This window comes from Pinus tabuliformis, chromosome 6, assembly GCF_031772625.1.
Source record: "Pinus tabuliformis cultivar Carrire ecotype Pingquan chromosome 6, CPIR1, whole genome shotgun sequence".
NCBI classification, from domain to species: domain Eukaryota; kingdom Viridiplantae; phylum Streptophyta; class Pinopsida; order Pinales; family Pinaceae; genus Pinus; species Pinus tabuliformis.
This window is the reverse complement of record NC_142292.1, coordinates 632308522-632332769: the sequence shown is the minus strand read 5'-3', so window position 1 is coordinate 632332769 and position 24248 is coordinate 632308522. Positions and strand designations below refer to the sequence as shown.

General features: G+C 36.7%; 1 protein-coding gene and 2 pseudogenes across 1 annotated transcript; 2 read left to right on the top strand and 1 right to left on the bottom strand.

The window, feature by feature from the left end:
* Nucleotides 1-3672: 3672 nt before the first annotated feature.
* LOC149260231 (potassium transporter 1 pseudogene) lies at nt 3673-4854 on the top strand (annotated as a pseudogene).
* Nucleotides 4855-16474: 11620 nt separating this feature from the next.
* LOC149260230 (replication protein A 70 kDa DNA-binding subunit A-like) lies at nt 16475-17947 on the bottom strand. The gene is made up of 2 exons (XM_089457402.1): nt 16921-17947; nt 16475-16740 (listed from the first exon to the last, which is right to left on the bottom strand). Exons 1-2 carry the CDS (start codon nt 17945-17947, stop codon nt 16475-16477), a joined length of 1293 nt encoding a protein of 430 aa, XP_089313528.1.
* Nucleotides 17948-22333: 4386 nt separating this feature from the next.
* Nucleotides 22334-24248, top strand: part of LOC149260228 (potassium transporter 26-like) — a 125180-nt pseudogene continuing 123265 nt past the window's right edge.

Sequence of the window (24248 nt, the reverse complement as noted above, 5' to 3'; positions counted from 1 at the left end):
CAACGCTGCTGAGTGCTGCGCAACTTCAAGCTCAACGACTCGGATGGACCTTATGTAAACAAGTAAGAAATGAATTAATAAAGATTCCATTTTCCTTCTTTTGATGCAAAAAACGGCTAGGCGGGAAAAAGTAAAAGAGGGTGATTTCAAATGGTGGGCCTTACAAGGAGTTTTGCAGCACTGTGCAAGCTGCTTTTTTGAGCAGAATTATTGAGCCAATTTGGATGTCTCTAGAGACAACTTGTGGGCCATATGCGGATGGTAGCAAAGTCTTATGTTGATGTTTTCCATCAGATAGAGTTATGTGGAAGTGCGAGGATGTTGTTTTCAATGAGGTAACGGAACCTACATCGATTATCTGAAGTAGTGGTTGAATCTCGGTGCAACCATTCAGCAATAGAGGAATGGCATTCGGTGTCAAGGTTGTCTCCATAATAGAACAATAGGTTTCTTTTTCCCGTGATAGGAGTACCTGCAATTCATCAATTTCACCACAATACAGAATTCTAGTCAAAGAAGATGTGACATGAATGCGGAATCTAATCTAAGAAGGCTAACTGTTGATGGTGAAACAATAATAAGGGCACAACCTACACGGGGAGGAGAATAACCTCTGATATTAACCACCCAAGGTAATCCACGTTAACAAAATGCTTGTTATTTGATTCAGGGACAAGCTACATATTGTTGGAATTTAGAAGCACCTCAAGCGGCTCAAAAATGCTTGTAGTCTTACATTACCGGCAAAACATCAATGAAATAGGAACATTTCTCAGCCAATCATAATACTGATCCTACACATTAAGAGATGTGGTTCAATCGAGGCATTTGCCATGTATTTCACTCACTTAATTTATCCTTTGCAGACCCTTCTAAAAGGCTGACTGGACTCCATATGGCTTTGTAATAATAAGTATCCTGTGAACAATGCACAATTTTTTTTCTTTAATATGCTATATTCGGGTGTACTCACTGTGCTTGTGCATTTCTCCACATTTTAGGGATGTTGAATAGCAGGCATTGCATATAGTGAACACACTATTCAAACACCATGTATAGCTATTGAGTGTGAAAGTTCACAAATTCCTTCAGCCCAGGCATATAGAAGGACTTTCTGGGGCCAAGCTCATGTTTGTAATAAGAGCTATCTGGCTCCTCCCTCTTGTGAGAAACATGACCCTGAAAACAGCGGCCAGACCATAGCAACAATCAGATTCCATCAGTCACATAACAGTGGCCCGATTGCGGACTATCATGGGCAGTTTCTATTTATTTGCAGCCTGACCAACCCACCTAAATGCAGCGATCTGGAAAAGAGGAGTAATTCAATTCCCATTTTCTTTTTGTACAAAGTTAAAAAGAGGGAAATGGAGTATGATGTGAAAGGGGAAAGAATGTGGGCAGTTTCAATATAATTTTAGCCTTACTAACCCATGTAATTTCATGACCTGAAAGGAAGGGATTTGAATTACCTCACCTCCTACCTATCCTTAGGTGTGCACAATCAAAATTTGCTCTAAAATTGTGTGCTCACACCATGTTTTGTCTACTGGTATTGTTAGTATGTCAGTTTCTTACGCACCACACATGCAAAATTCAGAGTAGAATGACATATGTTGAAGAGAAATAGGGAGGAGCCTCAGCCCAATAAATAGATAGATCATGAGAACTTGCCCCTACTACGGACTGTGTTCTCCTTGGAAACCAGCAGATGTTCATGTGGGAGACGTGTTCACCACAGAGGAATTTAGGGGTGAGTGCTTAACAATAGGGCTGACACAGCAGGTGTTACAGTCCCTGCCTTCCAAATTTCAGAGGTAAACTCTGTATGTTGACACTTTACCATATTCACTTTAGGGAGGCTGGCATCATATACCTATTTTGAACGCAATCATGAACTCCATAGGTAGCAGTGATACGCCAATGGTGTTGCACATGGCTTACCCAACAAGGGATAATATTGGCATTTGCATGGGATCAGTTGACCTAGCAATAAATTTAGGTATAATTCGGTAGCAATGATGAGTTAAACGTTAATTATGTACATGCCAGTAATGCAGTGGAGTTGATCCTAGCTAGGGAACCAGCATCATTATACCTGTTCTAGCTGTGTGTGCATGTATGTATAAAGCTGGTTGGGTGAAGCTACATATTTGTTTCTTGAAAGAAGAGAAGGGTACTTGATGCAAAATTGTCTACTCGATAATTCTCATTAAAAGTGCCATGAAACTAAACATTGACAAATTAACAGCTAATACGCTCATGACAAACCAGCGGAGATATGTGGCAATTTAATTTTTAAGCACCAGAAAGTCCCTTGGAAAATTACATGTGCATAGCTTCCTCCCTATCACGACTTGTGCCTCTCCTAATAACAATCAAGTACAACAAAATATGATAGAAGAAGCGAAACAAGAGATTGGTATAAATTATGGTAAGAAATAACTTCCTTACAATTATAAGAAAGAGTAGGTGAGATATAAGATATACATGAAGCAAAATAGTAAGATATAAATTCCTTATAATGATAAAAAAAAATGCACATCATTGGAACAATGGAACAACAGAGAGAAGAAAGAGCAGAAGACTGTTCTATGATTTAGCAATGGGCAATGACAATTTTTATCACTAATAATAAAAAAAAATAAACAGACGCGACAAAAATCCATCACAAGGAGAAGAAAGAGTACATTATGTAATGTGCATAACTTCCTCTTAACCTCTACATGTATGCATACATGTTTCCTCATTTTAACATTTATAAACTGAAATTTACCAATAAAGTAAACCATGGAATATTTTCCAGCTAGCCAGTTATGAAAAGGAGTCAGATCCAATTCTACTCTGTATTTTCTCCATAGAAGTGGAGTTCTGGCTATCTCATCTCTATTTGAGGACAGTTTTCAACTATGGGTTGTAACGTGGTTTTTTTAACTTTATTCTACCTGGTTGATTGTTACAGGTACCCAAAGTCATGTATGAAGACCTCGGAGGACAGCCTAGCATGCAGAGACCACCATCGAACACAACACCAAATCCATTCAATAATGAATTTGATGTAATGTGCATAACTTCCTCTTATCCTCTACATGTATGCATACATGTTTCCTCATTCTAACATTTATAAACTGAAATTTACCAATAAAGTAAACCATGGAATTTTTTCCAGCTAGGCAGTTATCAAAAGGAGTCAGATCCAATTCTACTCTGTATTTTCTCCATAGAAGTGGAGTTCTGGCTATCTCATCTCTATTTGAGGACAGTTTTCAACTATGGGTTGTAACGTGGTTTTTTTAACTTTATTCTACCTGGTTGATTGTTACAGGTACCCAAAGTCATGTATGAAGACCTCGGAGGACAGCCTGGCATGCAGAGACCACCATCGAACACAGCACCAAATCCATTCAATAATGCATTTTATGGGGCTGCTTCAGGATTTATTCGAGATGGATTAGGTGCATATGGGGAAATAATTTTTGGAAGTGGCACAGAAAATGTGCAAAGCATTGTATGAGTTGCACTTTTATCCTGGTTGAATCACTTTGAAATTTCTAATAGGTATCCATTTAAAATGAGAGATGAGTCAATTGATTCCATGGATAGGGTCCTTATAATATCTTATTAGGGCTTTCCTTCCTTTTTAATGTTTCATAAATAATCGAAGAAGAAAACATGAAGCCACAACAGATGGCCTCCATGGAAAAAGAGGAGATGGTTGGAGCTTCGAACGAAGAAAGAAACAATCCGCAGGCCAATTCTCAAGGCAAAACGCTCAGGCGGATTGATTCCTTAGACTTGGAGTCCGTTAAAGTTTCAGGAATGGCTAATCATGGCTCGGTTAGTATTAATAATGGTTTTCATATTGTAATATAAGGCGGGAGCTCTGAACTTCAGCTAATTAGGACTGTATAGGACGTTTTTATGCTCTAATTGGGGCTGGCTGTGATTTGTATGATTTCTATAAAGTTTGCTTCACAGTGAGATTGAACTTGTGAAAACCTGGGTACAAAAGAATTGAAACGTTCCTTAGCACAGGATTCATGGAATATATAGTTGTTGAAACGTTTAGATTATTTACCATTGTTGTTTCATAGGTTTCTGAATTTAAGAATCTAGTAAGGTTGCACCGTATTGAAATTAATGTTAGGTCAAACCATAGAAGTTAACTGTGATACTTCGTTTAATCTGAGTGTTGATTATTGTGTTTTTTTCCTTTTTCTTTGCAGAATCTGATCACAATGAGCGCCATTTTGCACCTGGCATTTCAGAGTATTGGGGTGGTTTATGGGGACATAGGGACTTCTCCCCTTTATGTGTTTTCTAGTACTTTTACAGATGGAATCCGTCATCCAGATGACATTCTCGGTGCTCTGTCTCTCATAATTTTAATCCATCTTCACAATATCTTATATACATAGAGACCAAAGGTAAAAAATACTTGGAATCATTGGACACATACCCAAAGCACAATGAAAAGATATTTGAGAAGGGGCAAAAGAGTGAGTGAATAAATTATGTGTCCAATGATTCCAATTATTTCTTACCTTTTGGTCTCTATGTATATAAGATATTGCCAAGATGGATTAAAATTAGTCGATGTCAGGTGGGACGTTTGCACTTTATTCCCTGATATGCCGCCATGCAAGGGTGAACGTTACAGCGAAGCAACAAGCAGAGGATAGAGAGCTTTCATCATATAAGCTTGCAGTACCCAGTAGAGAGCTCAAAAGAGCTTTGAAGATAAAAGAAGCTTTAGAAAAAAGTAATGCAGCTAAGACAATTTTACTCATACTGGCCCTTCTTGGTACCTCCATGGTTATTGGAGATGGTGTGCTCACTCCTTGCATATCATGAGTGTGTTATAGCTTTTTTTTTTAGATATGTGGTATTAGTAAACCATGGTATTTGCCACTATCATTGTAACAAAACCTATTTCCATATTAGAAATCTCCATGCAAAGTGGAAATAAATCTCTATAAGTAAGAATCTTATTACATATTTCTTTACCAATTTCTTTAAATGCATGTCTAAATCATATGATAATAATAATAATATTAAAATTAAAGTTTAATTATTTTCTATTTTTTATTTTAACAATATTAATATTAGATGCGTCATAAAGTAAGTGTAAACCCTTGTATATAATTATGTTAATAAGCATGTCTATTTGTCTATTTTGGAATAGGCTTTTCAGAATTTTAATTTAGTTATCAATTGTTGGGATTTAACTGCCACATAATATTCTTAATACCATGCAAAATTAAAAGGCTGAGATTTATTCTCATAACTATGTCTTTTTTGCCCTTTTAATTAAATGAATTATAGTCTTTTGAGCATGTTGTATAAATAAACTATGGTATTAAGAATTTTATGATATAAAGTAAAAAAATCTCCAAGTTAAAAATTTTGTTACATTTTCTTTTAAAGAAATATAAATTTAATTTATATACGAATTTTTTTATCATTAATAATTATTTTATTATTTTAAATAAAATTAAAATTTAGTTAATTTTCATGATTTTTAAAATTTTAACAATATGATAATGTTGTGATGTTTATTATAAATTAATATTATTTAATTTATATAAATAACATAATTTTATTAAACTCGTATTAATTTTAATATAATTTTTAAAAATGTAACATTTAAATAATTATTTTTATTTTTTATTTAACAATAAAATATATTTGAAAATAAAATAAATTTAAAAATAATAAAATGATAATCATTTAGAATATATGTACCTGCATAAAAAATAATTCAACTTATTCACAAATATATTCTCAACTCAATGCGAAAGCCACTATTTGACTGTCAAAATATCCCGTATCGCATGTCAAGTTCAATTACTTTAGTGTTACATCAAATTCTTTCCAAAAAGAGTTTTCCAATATTGTAACTACCGTAAGCTTTTCAATATTCCCCCTTTTCTACTTATAATCTCTGGAATTTGCAATGAAGGGACGAATCATTCAAATAATCTGAGTGGAGAAGGAAAAGGAAAATATAAGAGAGGTAAATATAAAAACTTCAAACCTCATTTGGATTGTGTTTGAAGCAATACCATAGAAATGACTGAGATATAAAAACTATTGCAGAAATTGGTAGATTGTGTTTGAAGCAATACCATAAAAATGACTGAGATATAAAAACTATTGCACGAAATTGGTAGTTGAAATCCATTATTGTGATAAAATTATCCGACTTACTGTGCCCACTGATTCTTACAAGTATTTGACTTGAGCGCGTCTGCATCATAACAGGTATGGAATAACTTGTCACTTTAATTAAGTTCCATCTGGTCGTGTAGTGTTACTGATTAATGAAATGACGTTGCATATGATGCCATAAGTATTTCTTAATTACAATTGGTATATCAACTGTAAAAAGGGGAAGAGCCATGGGCAAGTCGAGGATGAGAAAATTATAAATCTTGCCATATTACTTCAATCCAAAATGCTTTGATGCAGTAGGAATAGAAATAGAGAGAGGAACACCGTAACAGACCTGCTTGACGACGAACTGAATTTTTTCTCAAATCTGTGAACGGGATTCTTATGAGATTTTGAAGGGAACATTGGATGCGGCTGAAAGCACGGTGGATACGGAAAGATGCAGTCTGGATATGTGGTTGGGCAAGGCGGCATCCACCGCTCTTTTCAACTCGAATTTGATACGACAGATCTTGCCAAGGATTTCAAGTCATCTCCTCCCCGTGATGAAGATGTCCCTTTTGTTATTCCCTCAAGGTGACGGTTCTGGGGAGGTTGTTTGTGCTTCGTTGGTTGCTGTTCTCAGAGAGTGGATACAATAGTGGGGCATAACAAAAAAAATTGAATGCTATTGCCCAGATTGAAATCGTTTAAGATCTCAATTCATTTAAAAATAAAATATGCCCGCCCATGCCAGTTTGAAATCGAAAACAAGGAGGTTTGAAATGGTAATATGCGCGCCAATGCCAGTTTGAAATCCAAAACCGAGGAGGTTTGAAATGGTAAAGGAGGAGGTGGCATTGAATGCTTGAAATGATGAAGTACGAATGATGGACTTTCCTGAATTGTTGGTCGGTCCCGCGCTCCTCACCGGAAACACAAGGTGGTCGCCGGAGTCCACTCCCATGGATATACGACATAAGTCATGGGGGCACATACATCTTCTTGACATACATCGCTGGCCCAGCATTTAATACACAATATATGGCTCGTTAGCCCTTGCCACAACACAAGGTGATCCAGAAAAGACTATCAATAATATTAATCAGCAGATCCAGCACGGAAAACCAAACAGTAAAACGCAAGAAGTACCTGTTGGAAGAAACTAATTAATTCCAACTACCTGCCACAAATGCTCAACAGCGATTTAATGCTGATTCTAGAAACCGTTGAAAACAGGGAAGCTTCTCCAGGAAGCCACCAACTGAACCCATTTCCCGAAACTTCCCCAGCTTGTATATATACTTGTTTAATCTGTGAATGAAGCAAGTTGTTCAGTTCTAATTCTTGTGTTTCTGTGTTGTGTTAATATGTTGTGCTCCTTTGATCTTAACATGGTATCAGAGCCGAGGGTTTCGGCATTAAGAGTGTGAGCGCCGCTGCCGCTGAGGAGTGCTGAGTGCGGCTGTGTGTTTCGGCAAGTGAGACGGAGGAGAACGCTGGCTGTGAGCTGAGTTTATCTGTAAGCCAAGTGGTGTAGTGTAAGCCCTATGTAATTGGTCGACGCTTTGTTGGAGACACTGCTATGCTTTGTAAACCGTAACGAGGTAGGCGCGCCCCTGTCCAGAGTGGTGGAGGACATTAAGCTGTGAAGACTGGTTTGGTGATGTGTGTTGTGAAAACTGTTTGACGAAGAGCTCACCTGTGTGGGCTACAGTGTTGTTGAGAGGACAGAGCTGAGGATTTCCGTTGTGTCTTCTGTGTGAACAAAGAACAACGTGTTGCTGGTGGAGAGAGCGATCGTGAAGGATCTAGTGTGGCTTAAAGAATAGTTGTGGGTAGTGAGCCCTGCTATTGGCGTTGATTAGAGAGCCTCGGTGTTGGAGAGTCGTGGACCGAAGTATAGTGCAGTGAGACCGAGTTTGTTGTGGAAGCCCATTTAAGAGGTGAAGGCTCTGGTGAAGGGTGAATTGACGAAGTATAGTGTGGTGCGACCCAGTTTGTTGTGGAAGCCCATTTAAGAGGTGAAGGCTCTGGTGAAGGGCGAATTGACTAAAGCTGCTGCGTGGAGAAGATACAGTCAAATGTGATTTTCTTGTTCCAGCCACGAAAGGAGGAGAGAGCTATTGAATCTTGACCGTGGTTGGGTTTCTGTTTACAAGAGCCGTTGTTAGAACACGGAGCTTGTATGTGGCCAGTGTGGTGCAGAAAGCTTGAGCTATTGCGACTATGAGAAAGTGTCAAATATTTCCTCGACCTATGATTGGTCAGGTATAGACTCACGGGATTCACATTCATATAGAGTGGGTTTCACCAACGGTTGATTTGGGTCACTAACTTTATCAACTAGTGAAGGATTAAGGGAGAGTCTCTTGTAACCAGTTGAAAGTTGTTGTGGAGAAGTAGGATGGTTATCCAACACATTTTGGCTTCATCCAGATAGGGACAATGGTGAATGGGATGATTCCCTAACCTACAGGGAAACTTAACTTTACCCTTCTTTCCGTAAACTTTACCACCACTAGTTGATGGTGTGTCACCAGCATGATCTCTAGAAGTTGATGAAACAGGACAATGTGAATGAGAAGACCATTCGTCTAAGGTCTAAGGAATATCAGGAGAATTTCAAAGAAGATGGTCTCCCGTACAAATTTTGCATGGATATCGAACTTTTTGAGGCTTATCCGACGATTTCTCATCAGAAACTGCATTCAAAGAAATAGTTCCTTGGTTGCCCCCTGCTGAATTTTTTTCTTCTTTTCCTTCTTCCCTTTCTTCTTCTTCTTAGCCACCAGGTTACTAGTGTCAATAATTTCACCAGGAGAAGAGGAAGAAGGGGAGGAAGAAACAACCGACGAAGAAGGCAAAGAGTCAACCAAAGGTTGATTTTATCCAGTTGGAGGAGTACTCTATTGCATAGAAATCATGACATTTTGAACAAAGTAGGTTGAAAACAACCATACTCGTAAGCCAATGGTAAATCCAGGAAGGGACAATGCAGCCATATAATGATAACCAATATATTCGAAAGGAGGAAAAGGACTACGATTCCCATTAGAAGGAATTCCTAGATCAGTGGACTCCGGAGTTGTCACCATATGTCTCAACCTAAGATCAACTAAGGAGTTGTAACCATATGTCTCAAACTAAGATCAAATAAGGAGTGAGCATGGATGATGTTATTCATGGTTAATTAATTTTATTTTAATCAAAATAACATAACAAAACAAAAAAAGGATAATCTAGGCAAAATGATTACCAGGAAACTATGAATTGCAATATAATGCCTCAATAAACCAAGGACTTAACATACATGCACACAATATCCCCAAATGTTGTGTTCGGTTTATCACGGTGTAAAAGGTGGTCGACTTGGTTACCTAAGGATGTATAGAAACCTAATGTAGTGCTCCCGTATATACCCGAAAGTACGTGGAGGCCCAATCCGTGTTATCTCTATCTAATGTGAAACCGTACAATGAGAGCATTCCTTTATACTTTACATACTGTAACACTGCCCTATATACCCGAAGGTACATGGACAAGCTACGATATACTTACGTACAAGGAATGAGGTATCACACTTGGAATGTATCACAGACAAGTTAGTGATAGCTGCTATGTTTAACGACGTAGGAACACATCTCTAGCCTAGACCTCTAAATGTTATGCATTAAGTTACAATGCTCCATTAGGTTAATTGAGATGACTTTTAAGTTGATGTTCTTAAGAATTTTCCTTTCAAGGTTCAACACGTGATGTATGTTTGTAATTCCTAGAATGAAATTCATATGATAAGCATTCTTTTCATTCAATTTGAACAATGAAAACCTTAGCTAATAGGGATAGAGCAATCAGATCTTTGACAAAGAGCAAAGAGCACACCTAATGAAATTTCCCTAACTATTCCTATCAACCATTCACAAACTACAATATGAAAATTGCAAGTTTTTCTTTTTAGTCCCTTTAGTGTTTATATGAACAAAGGGAAACTAATGCACATACAATCAATCAATATTTTTGCAAGAACGAAGACTTTACAACAGTTACTTTTTGAAAGAAATGAAGACTTTATGAAACTTTCTTTTCAGAAAAGACTAATCGACTATAAACTAAATTTGATAATGAATTGATAATGATAAAAAAAAATATTAAGAAACACTAAACAATCAAGGTCAAAGTAGGGCTAGGAGAAGAGATATAAGTTGATTTCAAAACCATAGAAAACATTGATCTTTAAACAAACAACTTCAGAAGAAAATTTGGAAAAATCGAAGCCAAAGATGGGATTTTAAGGTTAAGGAGGATCACTGCAGGTCAAAGTGGGAGTAACTGCATTGCAAAGCACTATCTCTAAGCCAAGCGTGCCCTGTAGAGCACACTCCCCTCACCAAGCCCATGCTGGTGCCAGAGAGGCCAATCAAACGACATCTAACCTCACTTTTTTTTTACCAAAAACACTTCAAAAAGAGTTAAATAAGATCAATGATAGCAAGTAAAGTCTACTAGGGTGTATTATGATGAGGATAAACTACCCGGAATGATGTTCATTCCAAAATAGAGTCGCCAATATGTTATGTGGAATTTTTCATCTACGGATAAATACAATTTCGCTAGGAGGGTAGCTACACCTAGAACAACAGGTTTAAAGAGTTTAACCTTTTTCTATATGAGAGACCTACTTGGTATCTTTCTCTTCCATTTGTCTCCTTTGAATAGCTCTCGTCGCTCCTTCTCGAACTGTATCCGCTTGATAATTACCTGCAATCATAAACAGAGGACAAAAACCAATCAAAGCAAGAGATCTATCTACGATAGGAAAATGGAATCTAAAGCATTTACACATATAATCATCATGCATAAATACAAGAATACGGGAAAAGGTGTAAACAACTTTATTAAGTAGAAGGAAGAATTACAACCAAGAAGTTTGATCCCATGTCACTCATCCAGCTTGAGTTCCATCCTTCATCACACCAAAATCACAACACTCTGACAGCATAACAATACTTCCTTACAATCTCAAACCTCACACCAATAGTATCTCCTTACAAATTCTCAATGTCTAGCCCCTGATCAGTATGATGAGTTCTCAATTTATAGGGAAATGGAGGTGGTTTTGTCATAAATTGGGCATTGAATGGATTTTGAATTTGGGATTTAGTTTCCATGGAGGAAGGGATGAGAGGGTAGGAGATTGTTTTATTAATTCCCTATCCAAATCCGAGCTCATAGGAGAGGATAAGAGGTGGGAATCTTCTAGAATGATCTAGAATAAAGGAATATTCCCAAAGCCCTATGAATATTTCACTCAATCTTTTGTAATTGCACACAAATATAACAACATGCATATCTAAAATCCACACATGTAGATATGGAAGTGCATATAGGAAAATATCTATAAAATCTTATTGTCATATTTTTTTCTCCTACTACTTCAAATTTTTATGGGTACTCTATAAATAACATCTCATGCAAAGTGAGGCCATGCATGCCCACCACTTGTCATCGGTGAATGAGTTAGTTAAATGAAGTGTCAAAACATTAACATCTTTTCATAAAATACAAAAACAAATTATTTTTAAAAAATTTGAATTTCCTATATGCACTTTCATATGACACTTCAGTTCTAGGGGCTTTAATGGAATCCATATGACCAAGTGCAGGGAAAATTACCTTAGTAGGTAGTTCACCTATTAATTTATATTTATATCCAAGCTTAAACTTTCATACACTAGCTTTCTTTATACTCGAAGGCCCAAATAACCAAATAACCTATTACGCACAAAATCAAGACCACTTTTGGAATGTCAACAAATTGTTATTTTTTATGAATTCAGATCATGGCTTCAATCTCATGTGCATACTACCTACATCCCTTACACCATAGGAATCTTGCATGTTCTGGCATAGTCCTAGTTGAGAAAATTAAAATAAAAAAATCCTACAAAACAAATCTCAGCGCGAGTCCTGAGACTTCAGACATTGTCATGTGGAAACTTTGAGAACCAATCAAAACTTTCCACTTGGTTCCCTTGCCATGTCATGTATTTCATGTCACTGCCACATCAAGAGAGCTCCAAGAAAACTCTTAAGTGTATGTTGACGGTGTTGGACCCACCAACATATCAAGGGGATCTCCCTTTTAATAAGTCCAAACTAGACCTAAAATTGTTTGGAGTGGGAGTCCTAGCAATGGATGGTAATGCGGTGCCTTGACCACGGTAGTGTGTAGAGGTAAGTATGATAGCTTTGGTTGGAAGAAAGTGTGTGACCTTGTAGTGAGTCAAGTGAGATGCATGGGGGGTTCTAACACATAGAGGGAAAAAGGAAGTGTGTCCCTTATAAGTTTGTAATAGTACACAACCTGAAAGAAACAAATGAGTGGAATGACATGACAATATGGAAGTGGAATAATCCACAAAAAAAAAGTGTCGGGTTAATCCAACAACACTCCTTTAACATGATTCATACAATTCCATATAAAATAGTTCATACACAAATCCGTAAGTTAAAGAATATACATTCCTAAAGCAACCAGAATAGTCCAACTACAATAATGACATATGCATGAAAATGTGATGGGTAAGTTATATTATTGAGTGAAAGTTCCATCCATACATACACCATTGACAACCATTAGCCCCAATAGCCTCTGTGCTCTATTGACCGTACAAGCAGCATGCAAAGATGATAAAGAGTTGGTAGGCCTTTCTGAGTGGCTTAGTCTTGTAAACATGACTCGGTGTCGACCTGAAATTCGAAGACTATTTCACCCACTACTTCATGATGTCTCTAGTGTTCACATTGTTGTTGGGGGTATAGAAGACTTCATCCATGTGATTCACCGGTTGTGGTAAATGATACATCTGATGGTAGTTTTCTATCCTAAAGGTAGCCAGTTGTGTTCCACTGGCAATATTCAATGTCATTGTCTCAAGATTAGGTAGCAAGTTGTGTTCCACTGGCAATATTCAATGTCATTGTCTCAAGATTGGTGTGTCAGACAATCTAGTGAATGATGTCCGTACATGGGAAGGAGGGGTACCTCCATGCAACATTATATAAGTCTGACTTGTGGATGTTGACATAGACCTACCGATCTTCTAGATCTTCCTTGAAGCTACCTGCGAAGATGTCCTTAATTTCCTACCATGTTATCTTCATTTCTTTATGTATGAACAACTGTGTGTCTAAATAGACTAATAAGTTCATTGACACCTTTTCAACTGCATCCCCAATGCTTCTCTCGACAGTATCCTTTGATCCAGTTCTCTTGGAAGCTGCTAGGAATTTAGTAGGGAGGCTCCAAAATGAAGCATAGGCAAAATTTTGGAGGGTGGTTGTAGCCGCTACAATAGCGTCCAAGGGTATGAGAGAGAGAGAGAGAGAGAGAGAATAGAATAGAGCTCCACCAAAACTTGTCAAAAGCTTGAGAAAAAGCTTGCCAACAGATCCTTAGAAGCCTATTTATCAATGAGGCCTCTATTTTCTTCAATTTCCATTATTTTCCTTCATTTTCCTCCTCACATGCAACCTGTGACCTTTCACCTTCATTTTCTCCTAATTTCCATTATTTTCATAAATAAAAGTGCAAAAATGTCATTTTTCCTTTCCAAAGCCTTTGCCATTTCCTTTGACAATTTCCTTAGCTATAATAAACAAATTGAACACCCACTAGGATATTTTTATGACTATTCACCTTGGAATACGTGTCCCATGACCATGGTCTTATATATTTTTACATGAATTTTTAACCAAGTTTGTTACACTAAAAGTGCAAAAAATGAGTGTCATGTGTCATCACCTTTGGTTGCCATCTTCTGTATATGCACACTTGCAGACCTATGTTATAGAAGATTCACATATAAAAAAGCCATATAATGAAGTTGTGCATATATAGAAGCTGCCTTATGTATATAAACACATATATATAAATATGGAAGCGTGCATTTACAAAATATGGCTTCCGTATATGCACAACTTCTAAACATCCACATAGATATGGAAGCATGCATGTACGGAAGATGACTTCCATATATATGTGCATATATAGAAGTTTTACATATACGGAAGCAATCTTTCATATATGCACACTTCCACATCTATGTTATAGAAGATACATATATACATAAGCCATATACTATATATACGGAAGCTATCTTCCATATATGCATGCTTCCATATGTGTGTGTGTGTGTATACAAAATTTGCACACATACATAAGATGCCTTTTTTATATGTGTGGCTTTTGTATATGCACATATGTATGGAAGTGTGCATATATGGAATATGGTCTTCATATATGCACAACCTCTATATATGCACATAGATATGGAAGCAATTATATACAGAATATGGCTTTCGTATATGCATAACTTTTATATATGCACATAGGTATGGAGGTCATCTATGTTGTGCATATATAGAGGTCGTGCATATATGGAGGTCATCTTCCATGTATGCACACTTCCATACATATGTGCATATACATAAGCCACACATATAAAGAAGTCACCTTATGTATATGTACAAATTTTGTATATATATATGGAAGCATGCATATACGGAAGATAGCTTCCGTATATGCACAACTTCAGTATATGCCTTCGGTATATGTGTATCTTCTATAACATAGATATGGAATTATGCATATATGAAATATTGCTTTCGTATATGTGAAACTTCTGTATATGCACATAGATATGGAAGTCAGCTTCCATATATGCATGGTTCAACATCTATGTCAAAATATAAAGTTGTGCATATACAAAAGTTGCAATTAAACAGAAGGTGTATTCCATAAATGAACGTTTCCATATATATGTGTATATACATAAGTTGTGCATATACAGAAGCTATTTTCTGTATATTCCCTCTTCCATATATATATATATATATGTATGTATGTATGTATGTACATATACATAATATGCACATATATGGAAGCCATATTTTGTATATGCACATAGATATGGAAGCATGCATATACGAGAGATGGTTTCCATATCTATGTGCATATATAGAAGTTGTGCATATATGGAAACCATCTTCTCTATGTGCATGTTTCCTTTACTATGTGCATATATAGAGGTTGTGCGTATATGGAGACCATCTTCCATATATGCACACTTCCATACATATGTGAATATACAGAGGCCACACATATAAATAAGTCATATTCTGTATATGTCCAGATTTTGTATAGTGAGTCAAGTGAGATGGATGGGGGGTTCTAACACATAGAGGGAAAAAGGAAGTGTGTCCCTTAGAAGCCTCTAATAGTACACAACTTGAAAGAAACACACAAGTGGAATGACATGACAAGCTGGAAGTGGAATAGTCCACAAACAAAGTGGCGGGTTAATCCAACAACACTTCTTTAACATGATTCATACAATTTCATACAAAATAGCTCATGCACAATTGCGTAAGTTAAAAAATATACATTGCTAAAGCAACCAGAATAGTCCAACTACAATAATGACATATGCATGAAAATGTGATGGGTCATTTATATTATTAAGTGAAAGTTCCATCCATACATACACCATTGACAACCACTAGCCCCAATAGTCTTTGTGCTCCATTGACCGTACAAGCAGCATGCAAAGATAATAAAGAGCTGGTAGGCCTTTCTAAGTGACTTAGTCTTGTAAACTTGATTGGGTGTGGACCTGAGATTCGAAGACTCTTTCACCCAATACTTCAGGATGTCTCTAGTGTTCACATTGTTATTGGGGGTATAGAAAACTTCATCCATGCGGTTCACCGGTTGTGGTAAGTGATACATATAATGGTAGTTTTCTATCCTAAAGGTAGCAAGTTGTGTTCCATTGGCAATATTCAATGTCATCGTCTCGAGATTGGTGTGTGAGACAATCTAGTGAATGATGTCCGCACATGGGAAGGCGGGGTACCTGCATGCAACCTTATATAAGCCTAACTTGTGGATGTTGACATAGACCTGCCGATCTTCTAGATCTTCCTTGAAGCTGCTTGCGAAGATATCCTTAATTTCCTACCATGTTATCTTCATGTCCTTCTCTATGAACAACTGTGTGTCTGCATAGACTGACAAGTTCATTGACACCTGTTCAATTGAATCCCTAATGCTTGTCTCGGCAGTATCATGTGATCCAATTCTCTTGGAAGCTTCTAGGAATTTAGTAGGGAGGCTCCGAAACAAAGCATAGGCAAAATTTTGGAGGGTGGTTGTAGCCGCTACAATAGCGTAATTTACAAAGATGAGACAGTTAGATGTGTGGAAATGTTTGTTTATGTACAAACAGGCGTGGTAGATGAAGCCCTAAGAAGAAGTTCAAAGGCGGCGAACAATAGTTCGTTTTGAAGCGGACAGTGCTTGAATGTCGGTGAGTGCTTCCTTGCTTGCAGAGGCATATTGAATTTCTTCTGAATTGATCAGTATTGGTTGCAAGCGTTGAACACTGTTGAAGTAATCTGTTTTAATGGAAAGTGTTAGCTGGAAGCGGTGCCCTGAATTCCGGCCACAAATTTCCTGTAGATCAGTTGGTTCGATAGAAAGTAGGAACAGGTCTTTTGCCGTGATGCCCATGAGCTCGTTCCCTGCATCATTGAAAATTGTGACGTTCTGTAGATTACCGGTGTGGTCATGTAGCTCAATTTTAAGTTTGTAACGATTGTCACATTTTAGGAAGTCACCGTTACATTTTGTACAATGCCAAAGATTGTTAGGATGCTCCACAACCTTCTTCATGCATTGTTTTCCATTGAAATCTAGTGGACATGCTAGAAAGTAGAAGTCATCCATATGAAGAGCAGTAATTGTTGCTCGAACTGAAACCCAGATTGCTTTATCAGAGGGTTGCATGCCAGCAATTTCATGAAGCGTCTTTCGTGGCAGGGCACGTCTCGAAGCAACACCATAGTTTCTACTCAAAGATGGAGAAGAAGAGCTATAGCCGGTTTCACGGAACCATGCATGTAATTGGTGAGTTTCTTGAACCTGTGGATTTATTGTGAGAGTGCTCGTTGGTATCGTCCCTATTGTGGTGCCATTAAATTCAGACACGCGGCCTCCTTTGATTGCAAGAATTGGTGGGTTGTCGAAAGAGTAGAATTCAGAAAGATGTTGTCCTATATAGTCACAGTCGTCTCCCCATAATGTTACATCAATGCTAAAACTCGACTTTTCCTTTAGTATGAGTGTTTTCCTTAATGTTTCACTTCCATCTTTTCGTCGAATTGTTGATGTAGGTGACGTGGAGGTAACAACACCGATGACATCCACATTTGTATTTGGAGTTGCACTTTTTACTTCAGCAATATTCTTGAAGTGAAAGCTCTGGTAGGGAAACATTGGATCATCTGTAGGACATGGATTGATAGTGGAAGTAGCAGACAAGTAAATCTCCCATTTGTTCTTAAGGTGGTTGTAGTTTGGATTTGCTTCTCTTACTGTGCCATTTGATACAATGTATAGTTGCCCAACCTGAATTAGATTGTAAAGAGATTCGGCCAGTTCAGCAAATGCAGAAAGGTGGATCTCTTCCTTATCACGGTTGATAAGGTCAAATCCGAAAACTTTTCCTGAGCCTCGCACATTGTTGTATGCCTTCAATGATGTCTTTGCAGATGCTCTACCTTGGATAGACCAATATTTTCGGTAAGGGTTGAGTGCCGTGAATGGAATTGTTGGAGTTGTTGCCGTAGTTGGTGGAGTAACTACAGAGGGCAAGGTATCTTCAGCTGACGAAGAGGTAATTTCGGCTGAACCCGCCTGTGCATGTTGCAGCGTCGATGTGTCCTTCATCAACGCTGCTGAGTGCTGCGCAACTTCAAGCTCAACGACTCGGATGGACCTTATGTAAACAAGTAAGAAATGAATTAATAAAGATTCCATTTTCCTTCTTTTGATGCAAAAAACGGCTAGGCGGGAAAAAGTAAAAGAGGGTGATTTCAAATGGTGGGCCTTACAAGGAGTTTTGCAGCACTGTGCAAGCTGCTTTTTTGAGCAGAATTATTGAGCCAATTTGGATGTCTCTAGAGACAACTTGTGGGCCATATGCGGATGGTAGCAAAGTCTTATGTTGATGTTTTCCATCAGATAGAGTTATGTGGAAGTGCGAGGATGTTGTTTTCAATGAGGTAACAGAACCTACATCGATTATCTGAAGTAGTGGTTGAATCTCGGTGCAACCATTCAGCAATAGAGGAATGGCATTCGGTGTCAAGGTTGTCTCCATAATAGAACAAGAGGTTTCTTTTTCCCGTGATAGGAGTACCTGCAATTCATCAATTTCACCACAATACAGAATTCTAGTCAAAGAAGATGTGACATGAATGCGGAATCTAATCTAAGAAGGCTAACTGTTGATGGTGAAACAATAATAAGGGCACAACCTACACGGGGAGGAGAATAACCTCTGATATTAACCACCCAAGGTAATCCACGTTAACAAAATGCTTGTTATTTGATTCAGGGACAAGCTACATATTGTTGGAATTTAGAAGCACCTCAAGCGGCTCAAAAATGCTTGTAGTCTTACATTACCGGCAAAACATCAATGAAATAGGAACATTTCTCAGCCAATCATAATACTGATCCTACACATTAAGAGATGTGGTTCAATCGAGGCATTTGCCATGTATTTCACTCACTTAATTTATCCTTTGCAGACCCTTCTAAAAGGCTGACTGGACTCCATATGGCTTTGTAATAATAAGTATCCTGTGAACAATGCACAATTTTTTTTCTTTAATATGCTATATTCGGGTGTACTCACTGTGCTTGTGCATTTCTCCACATTTTAGGGATGTTGAATAGCAGGCATTGCATATAGTGAACACACTATTCAAACACCATGTATAGCTATTGAGTGTGAAAGTTCACAAATTCCTTCAGCCCAGGCATATAGAAGGACTTTCTGGGGCCAAGCTCATGTTTGTAATAAGAGCTATCTGGCTCCTCCCTCTTGTGAGAAACATGACCCTGAAAACAGCGGCCAGACCATAACAACAATCAGATTCCATCAGTCACATAACAGTGGCCCGATTGCGGACTATCATGGGCAGTTTCTATTTATTTGCAGCCTGACCAACCCACCTAAATGCAGCGATCTGGAAAAGAGGAGTAATTCAATTCCCATTTTCTTTTTGTACAAAGTTAAAAAGAGGGAAATGGAGTATGATGTGAAAGGGGAAAGAATGTGGGCAGTTTCAATATAATTTTAGCCTTACTAACCCATGTAATTTCATGACCTGAAAGGAAGGGCTTTGAATGACCTCACCTCCTACCTATCCTTAGGTGTGCACAATCAAAATTTGCTCTAAAATTGTGTGCTCACACCATGTTTTGTCTACTGGTATTGTTAGTATGTCAGTTTCTTACGCACCACACATGCAGAATTCAGAGTAGAATGACATATGTTGAAGAGAAATAGGGAGGAGCCTCAGCCCAATAAATAGATAGATCATGAGAACTTGCCCCTACTACGGACTGTGTTCTCCTTGGAAACCAGCAGATGTTCATGTGGGAGACGTGTTCACCACAGAGGAATTTAGGGGTGAGTGCTTAACAATAGGGCTGACACAGCAGGTGTTACAGTCCCTGCCTTCCAAATTTCAGAGGTAAACTCTGTATGTTGACACTTTACCATATTCACTTTAGGGAGGCTGGCATCATATACCTATTTTGAACGCAATCATGAACTCCATAGGTAGCAGTGATACGCCAATGGTGTTGCACATGGCTTACCCAACAAGGGATAATATTGGCATTTGCATGGGATCAGTTGACCTAGCAATAAATTTAGGTATAATTCGGTAGCAATGATGAGTTAAACGTTAATTATGTACATGCCAGTAATGCAGTGGAGTTGATCCTAGCTAGGGAACCATCATCATTATACCTGTTCTAGCTGTGTGTGCATGTATGTATAAAGCTGGTTGGGTGAAGCTACATATTTGTTTCTTGAAAGAAGAGAAGGGTACTTGATGCAAAATTGTCTACTCGATAATTCTCATTAAAAGTGCCATGAAACTAAACATTGACAAATTAACAGCTAATACGCTCATGACAAACCAGCGGAGATATGTGGCAATTTAATTTTTAAGCACCAGAAAGTCCCTTGGAAAATTACATGTGCATAGCTTCCTCCCTATCACGACTTGTGCCTCTCCTAATAACAATCAAGTACAACAAAATATGATAGAAGAAGCGAAACAAGAGATTGGTATAAATTATGGTAAGAAATAACTTCCTTACAATTATAAGAAAGAGTAGGTGAGATATAAGATATACATGAAGCAAAATAGTAAGATATAAATTCCTTATAATGATAAAAAAAAATGCACATCATTGGAACAATGGAACAACAGAGAGAAGAAAGAGCAGAAGACTGTTCTATGATTTAGCAATGGGCAATGACAATTTTTATCACTAATAATAAAAAAAAATAAACAGACGCGACAAAAATCCCTCACAAGGAGAAGAAAGAGTACATTATGTAATGTGCATAACTTCCTCTTAGCCTCTACATGTATGCATACATGTTTCCTCATTTTAACATTTATAAACTGAAATTTACCAATAAAGTAAACCATGGAATATTTTCCAGCTAGCCAGTTATCAAAAGGAGTCAGATCCAATTCTACTCTGTATTTTCTCCATAGAAGTGGAGTTCTGGCTATCTCATCTCTATTTGAGGACAGTTTTCAACTATGGGTTGTAACGTGGTTTTTTTAACTTTATTCTACCTGGTTGATTGTTACAGGTACCCAAAGTCATGTATGAAGACCTCGGAGGACAGCCTAGCATGCAGAGACCACCATCGAACACAACACCAAATCCATTCAATAATGAATTTGATGTAATGTGCATAACTTCCTCTTATCCTCTACATGTATGCATACATGTTTCCTCATTCTAACATTTATAAACTGAAATTTACCAATAAAGTAAACCATGGAATTTTTTCCAGCTAGGCAGTTATCAAAAGGAGTCAGATCCAATTCTACTCTGTATTTTCTCCATAGAAGTGGAGTTCTGGCTATCTCATCTCTATTTGAGGACAGTTTTCAACTATGGGTTGTAACGTGGTTTTTTTAACTTTATTCTACCTGGTTGATTGTTACAGGTACCCAAAGTCATGTATGAAGACCTCGGAGGACAGCCTGGCATGCAGAGACCACCATCGAACACAGCACCAAATCCATTCAATAATGCATTTTATGGGGCTGCTTCAGGATTTATTCGAGATGGATTAGGTGCATATGGGGAAATAATTTTTGGAAGTGGCACAGAAAATGTGCAAAGCATTGTATGAGTTGCACTTTTATCCTGGTTGAATCACTTTGAAATTTCTAATAGGTATCCATTTAAAATGAGAGATGAGTCAATTGATTCCATGGATAGGGTCCTTATAATATCTTATTAGGGCTTTCCTTCCTTTTTAATGTTTCATAAATAATCGAAGAAGAAAACATGAAGCCACAACAGATGGCCTCCATGGAAAAAGAGGAGATGGTTGGAGCTTCGAACGAAGAAAGAAACAATCCGCAGGCCAATTCTCAAGGCAAAACGCTCAGGCGGATTGATTCCTTAGACTTGGAGTCCGTTAAAGTTTCAGGAATGGCTAATCATGGCTCGGTTAGTATTAATAATGGTTTTCATATTGTAATATAAGGCGGGAGCTCTGAACTTCAGCTAATTAGGACTGTATAGGACGTTTTTATGCTCTAATTGGGGCTGGCTGTGATTTGTATGATTTCTATAAAGTTTGCTTCACAGTGAGATTGAACTTGTGAAAACCTGGGTACAAAAGAATTGAAACGTTCCTTAGCACAGGATTCATGGAATATATAGTTGTTGAAACGTTTAGTTTATTTACCATTGTTGTTTCATAGGTTTCTGAATTTTATAATCTAGTAAGGTTGCACCGTATTGAAATTAATGTTAGGTCAAACCATAGAAGTTAACTGTGATACTTCGTTTAATCTGAGTGTTGATTATTGTGTTTTTTTCCTTTTTCTTTGCAGAATCTGATCACAATGAGCGCCATTTTGCACCTGGCATTTCAGAGTATTGGGGTGGTTTATGGGGACATAGGGACTTCTCCCCTTTATGTGTTTTCTAGCACTTTTACAGATGGAATCCGTCATCCAGATGATATTCTTGGTGCTCTGTCTCTCATAATTTTAATCCATCTTCACAATATCTTATATACATAGAGACCAAAAGGTAAGAAATACTTGGAATCATTGGACACATACCCAAAGCACAATGAAAAGATATTTGAGAAGGGGCAAAAGAGTGAGTGAATAAATTATGTGTCCAATGATTCCAAGTATTTCTTACCTTTTGGTCTCTATGTATATAAGATATTGTGAAGATGGATTAAAATTAGTCGATGTCAGGTGGGACGTTTGCACTTTATTCCCTGATATGCCGCCATGCAAAGGTGAACGTTACAGCGAAGCAACAAGCAGAGGACAGAGAGCTTTCAACATATAAGCTTGCTACACCCAGTAGACAGCTCAAAAGGGCTTTGAAGATAAAAGAAGTTTTAGAAAAAAGTAATGCAGCTAAGACGATTTTACTCATGCTGGCGCTTCTTGGTACCTCCATGGTTATTGGAGATGGTGTCCTCACTCCTTGCATATCATGAGTGTGTTATAGCTTTTTTTTTTAGATATGTGGTATTAGTAAACCATGGTATTTGCCACTATCATTGTAACAAAACCTATTTCCATATTAGAAATCTCCATGCAAAGTGGAAATAAATCTCTATAAGTAAGAATCTTATTACATATTTCTTTACCAATTTCTTTAAATGCATGTCTAAATCATATGATAATAATAATAATATTAAAATTAAAGTTTAATTATTTTCTATTTTTTATTTTAACAATATTAATATTAGATGCGTCATAAAGTAAGTGTAAACCCTTGTATATAATTATGTTAATAAGCATGTCTATTTGTCTATTTTGGAATAGGCTTTTTCAGAATTTTAATTTAGTTATCAATTGTTGGGATTGAACCGCCACAGAATATTCTTAATAGCATGCAAAAATTAAAAGGCTGAGATTTATTCTCATTACTATGTCTTTTTTGCCCTTTTAATTAAATGAATTATAGTCTTTTGAGCATGATGTATAAATAAACTATGGTATTAAGAATTTTATGATATAAAGTAAAAAAATCTCCAAGTTAAAAATTTTGTTACATTTTCTTTTAAAGAAATATAAATTTAATTTATATACGAATTTTTTTATCATTAATAATTATTTTATTATTTTAAATAAAATTAAAATTTAGTTAATTTTCATGATTTTTAAAATTTTAACAATATGATAATGTTGTGATGTTTATTATAAATTAATATTATTTAATTTATATAAATAACATAATTTTATTAAACTCGTATTAATTTTAATATAATTTTTAAAAATGTAACTTTTAAATAATTATTTTTATTTTTTATTTAACAATAAAATATATTTGAAAATAAAATAAATTTAAAAATAATAAAATGATAATCATTTAGAATATATGTACCCGCATAAAAAATAATTCAACTTATTCACAAATATATTCTCAACTCAATGCAAAAGCCCTATTTGACTGTCAAAATATCCCGTATCGCATGTCAAGTTCAATTACTCTAGTGTTTTACATCAAATTCTTTCCAAAAAGAGTTTTCCAATATTGCAACTACCGTAAGCTTTTCAATATTCCCCCTTTTCTACTTATAATCTATGGAATTTGCAATGAAGGGACGAATCATTCAAATAATCTGAGTGGAGAAGGAAAAGGAAAATACAAGAGAGGTAAATATAAAACTTCAAACCTCATTTGTGTGTTTGAAGCAATACCATAGAAATGACTGAGATATAAAAACTATTGCAGAAATTGGTAGATTGTGTTTGAAGCAATACCATAAAAATGACTGAGATATAAAAACTATTGCACGAAATTGGCAGTTGAAATTCATTATTGTGATAAAATTATACGACTTACTGTGCCCACTGATTCTTACAAGTATTTAACTTGAGCGCGTCTGCATCATAACAGGTATGGAATAACTTGTTACTTTAATTGAGTTCCATTT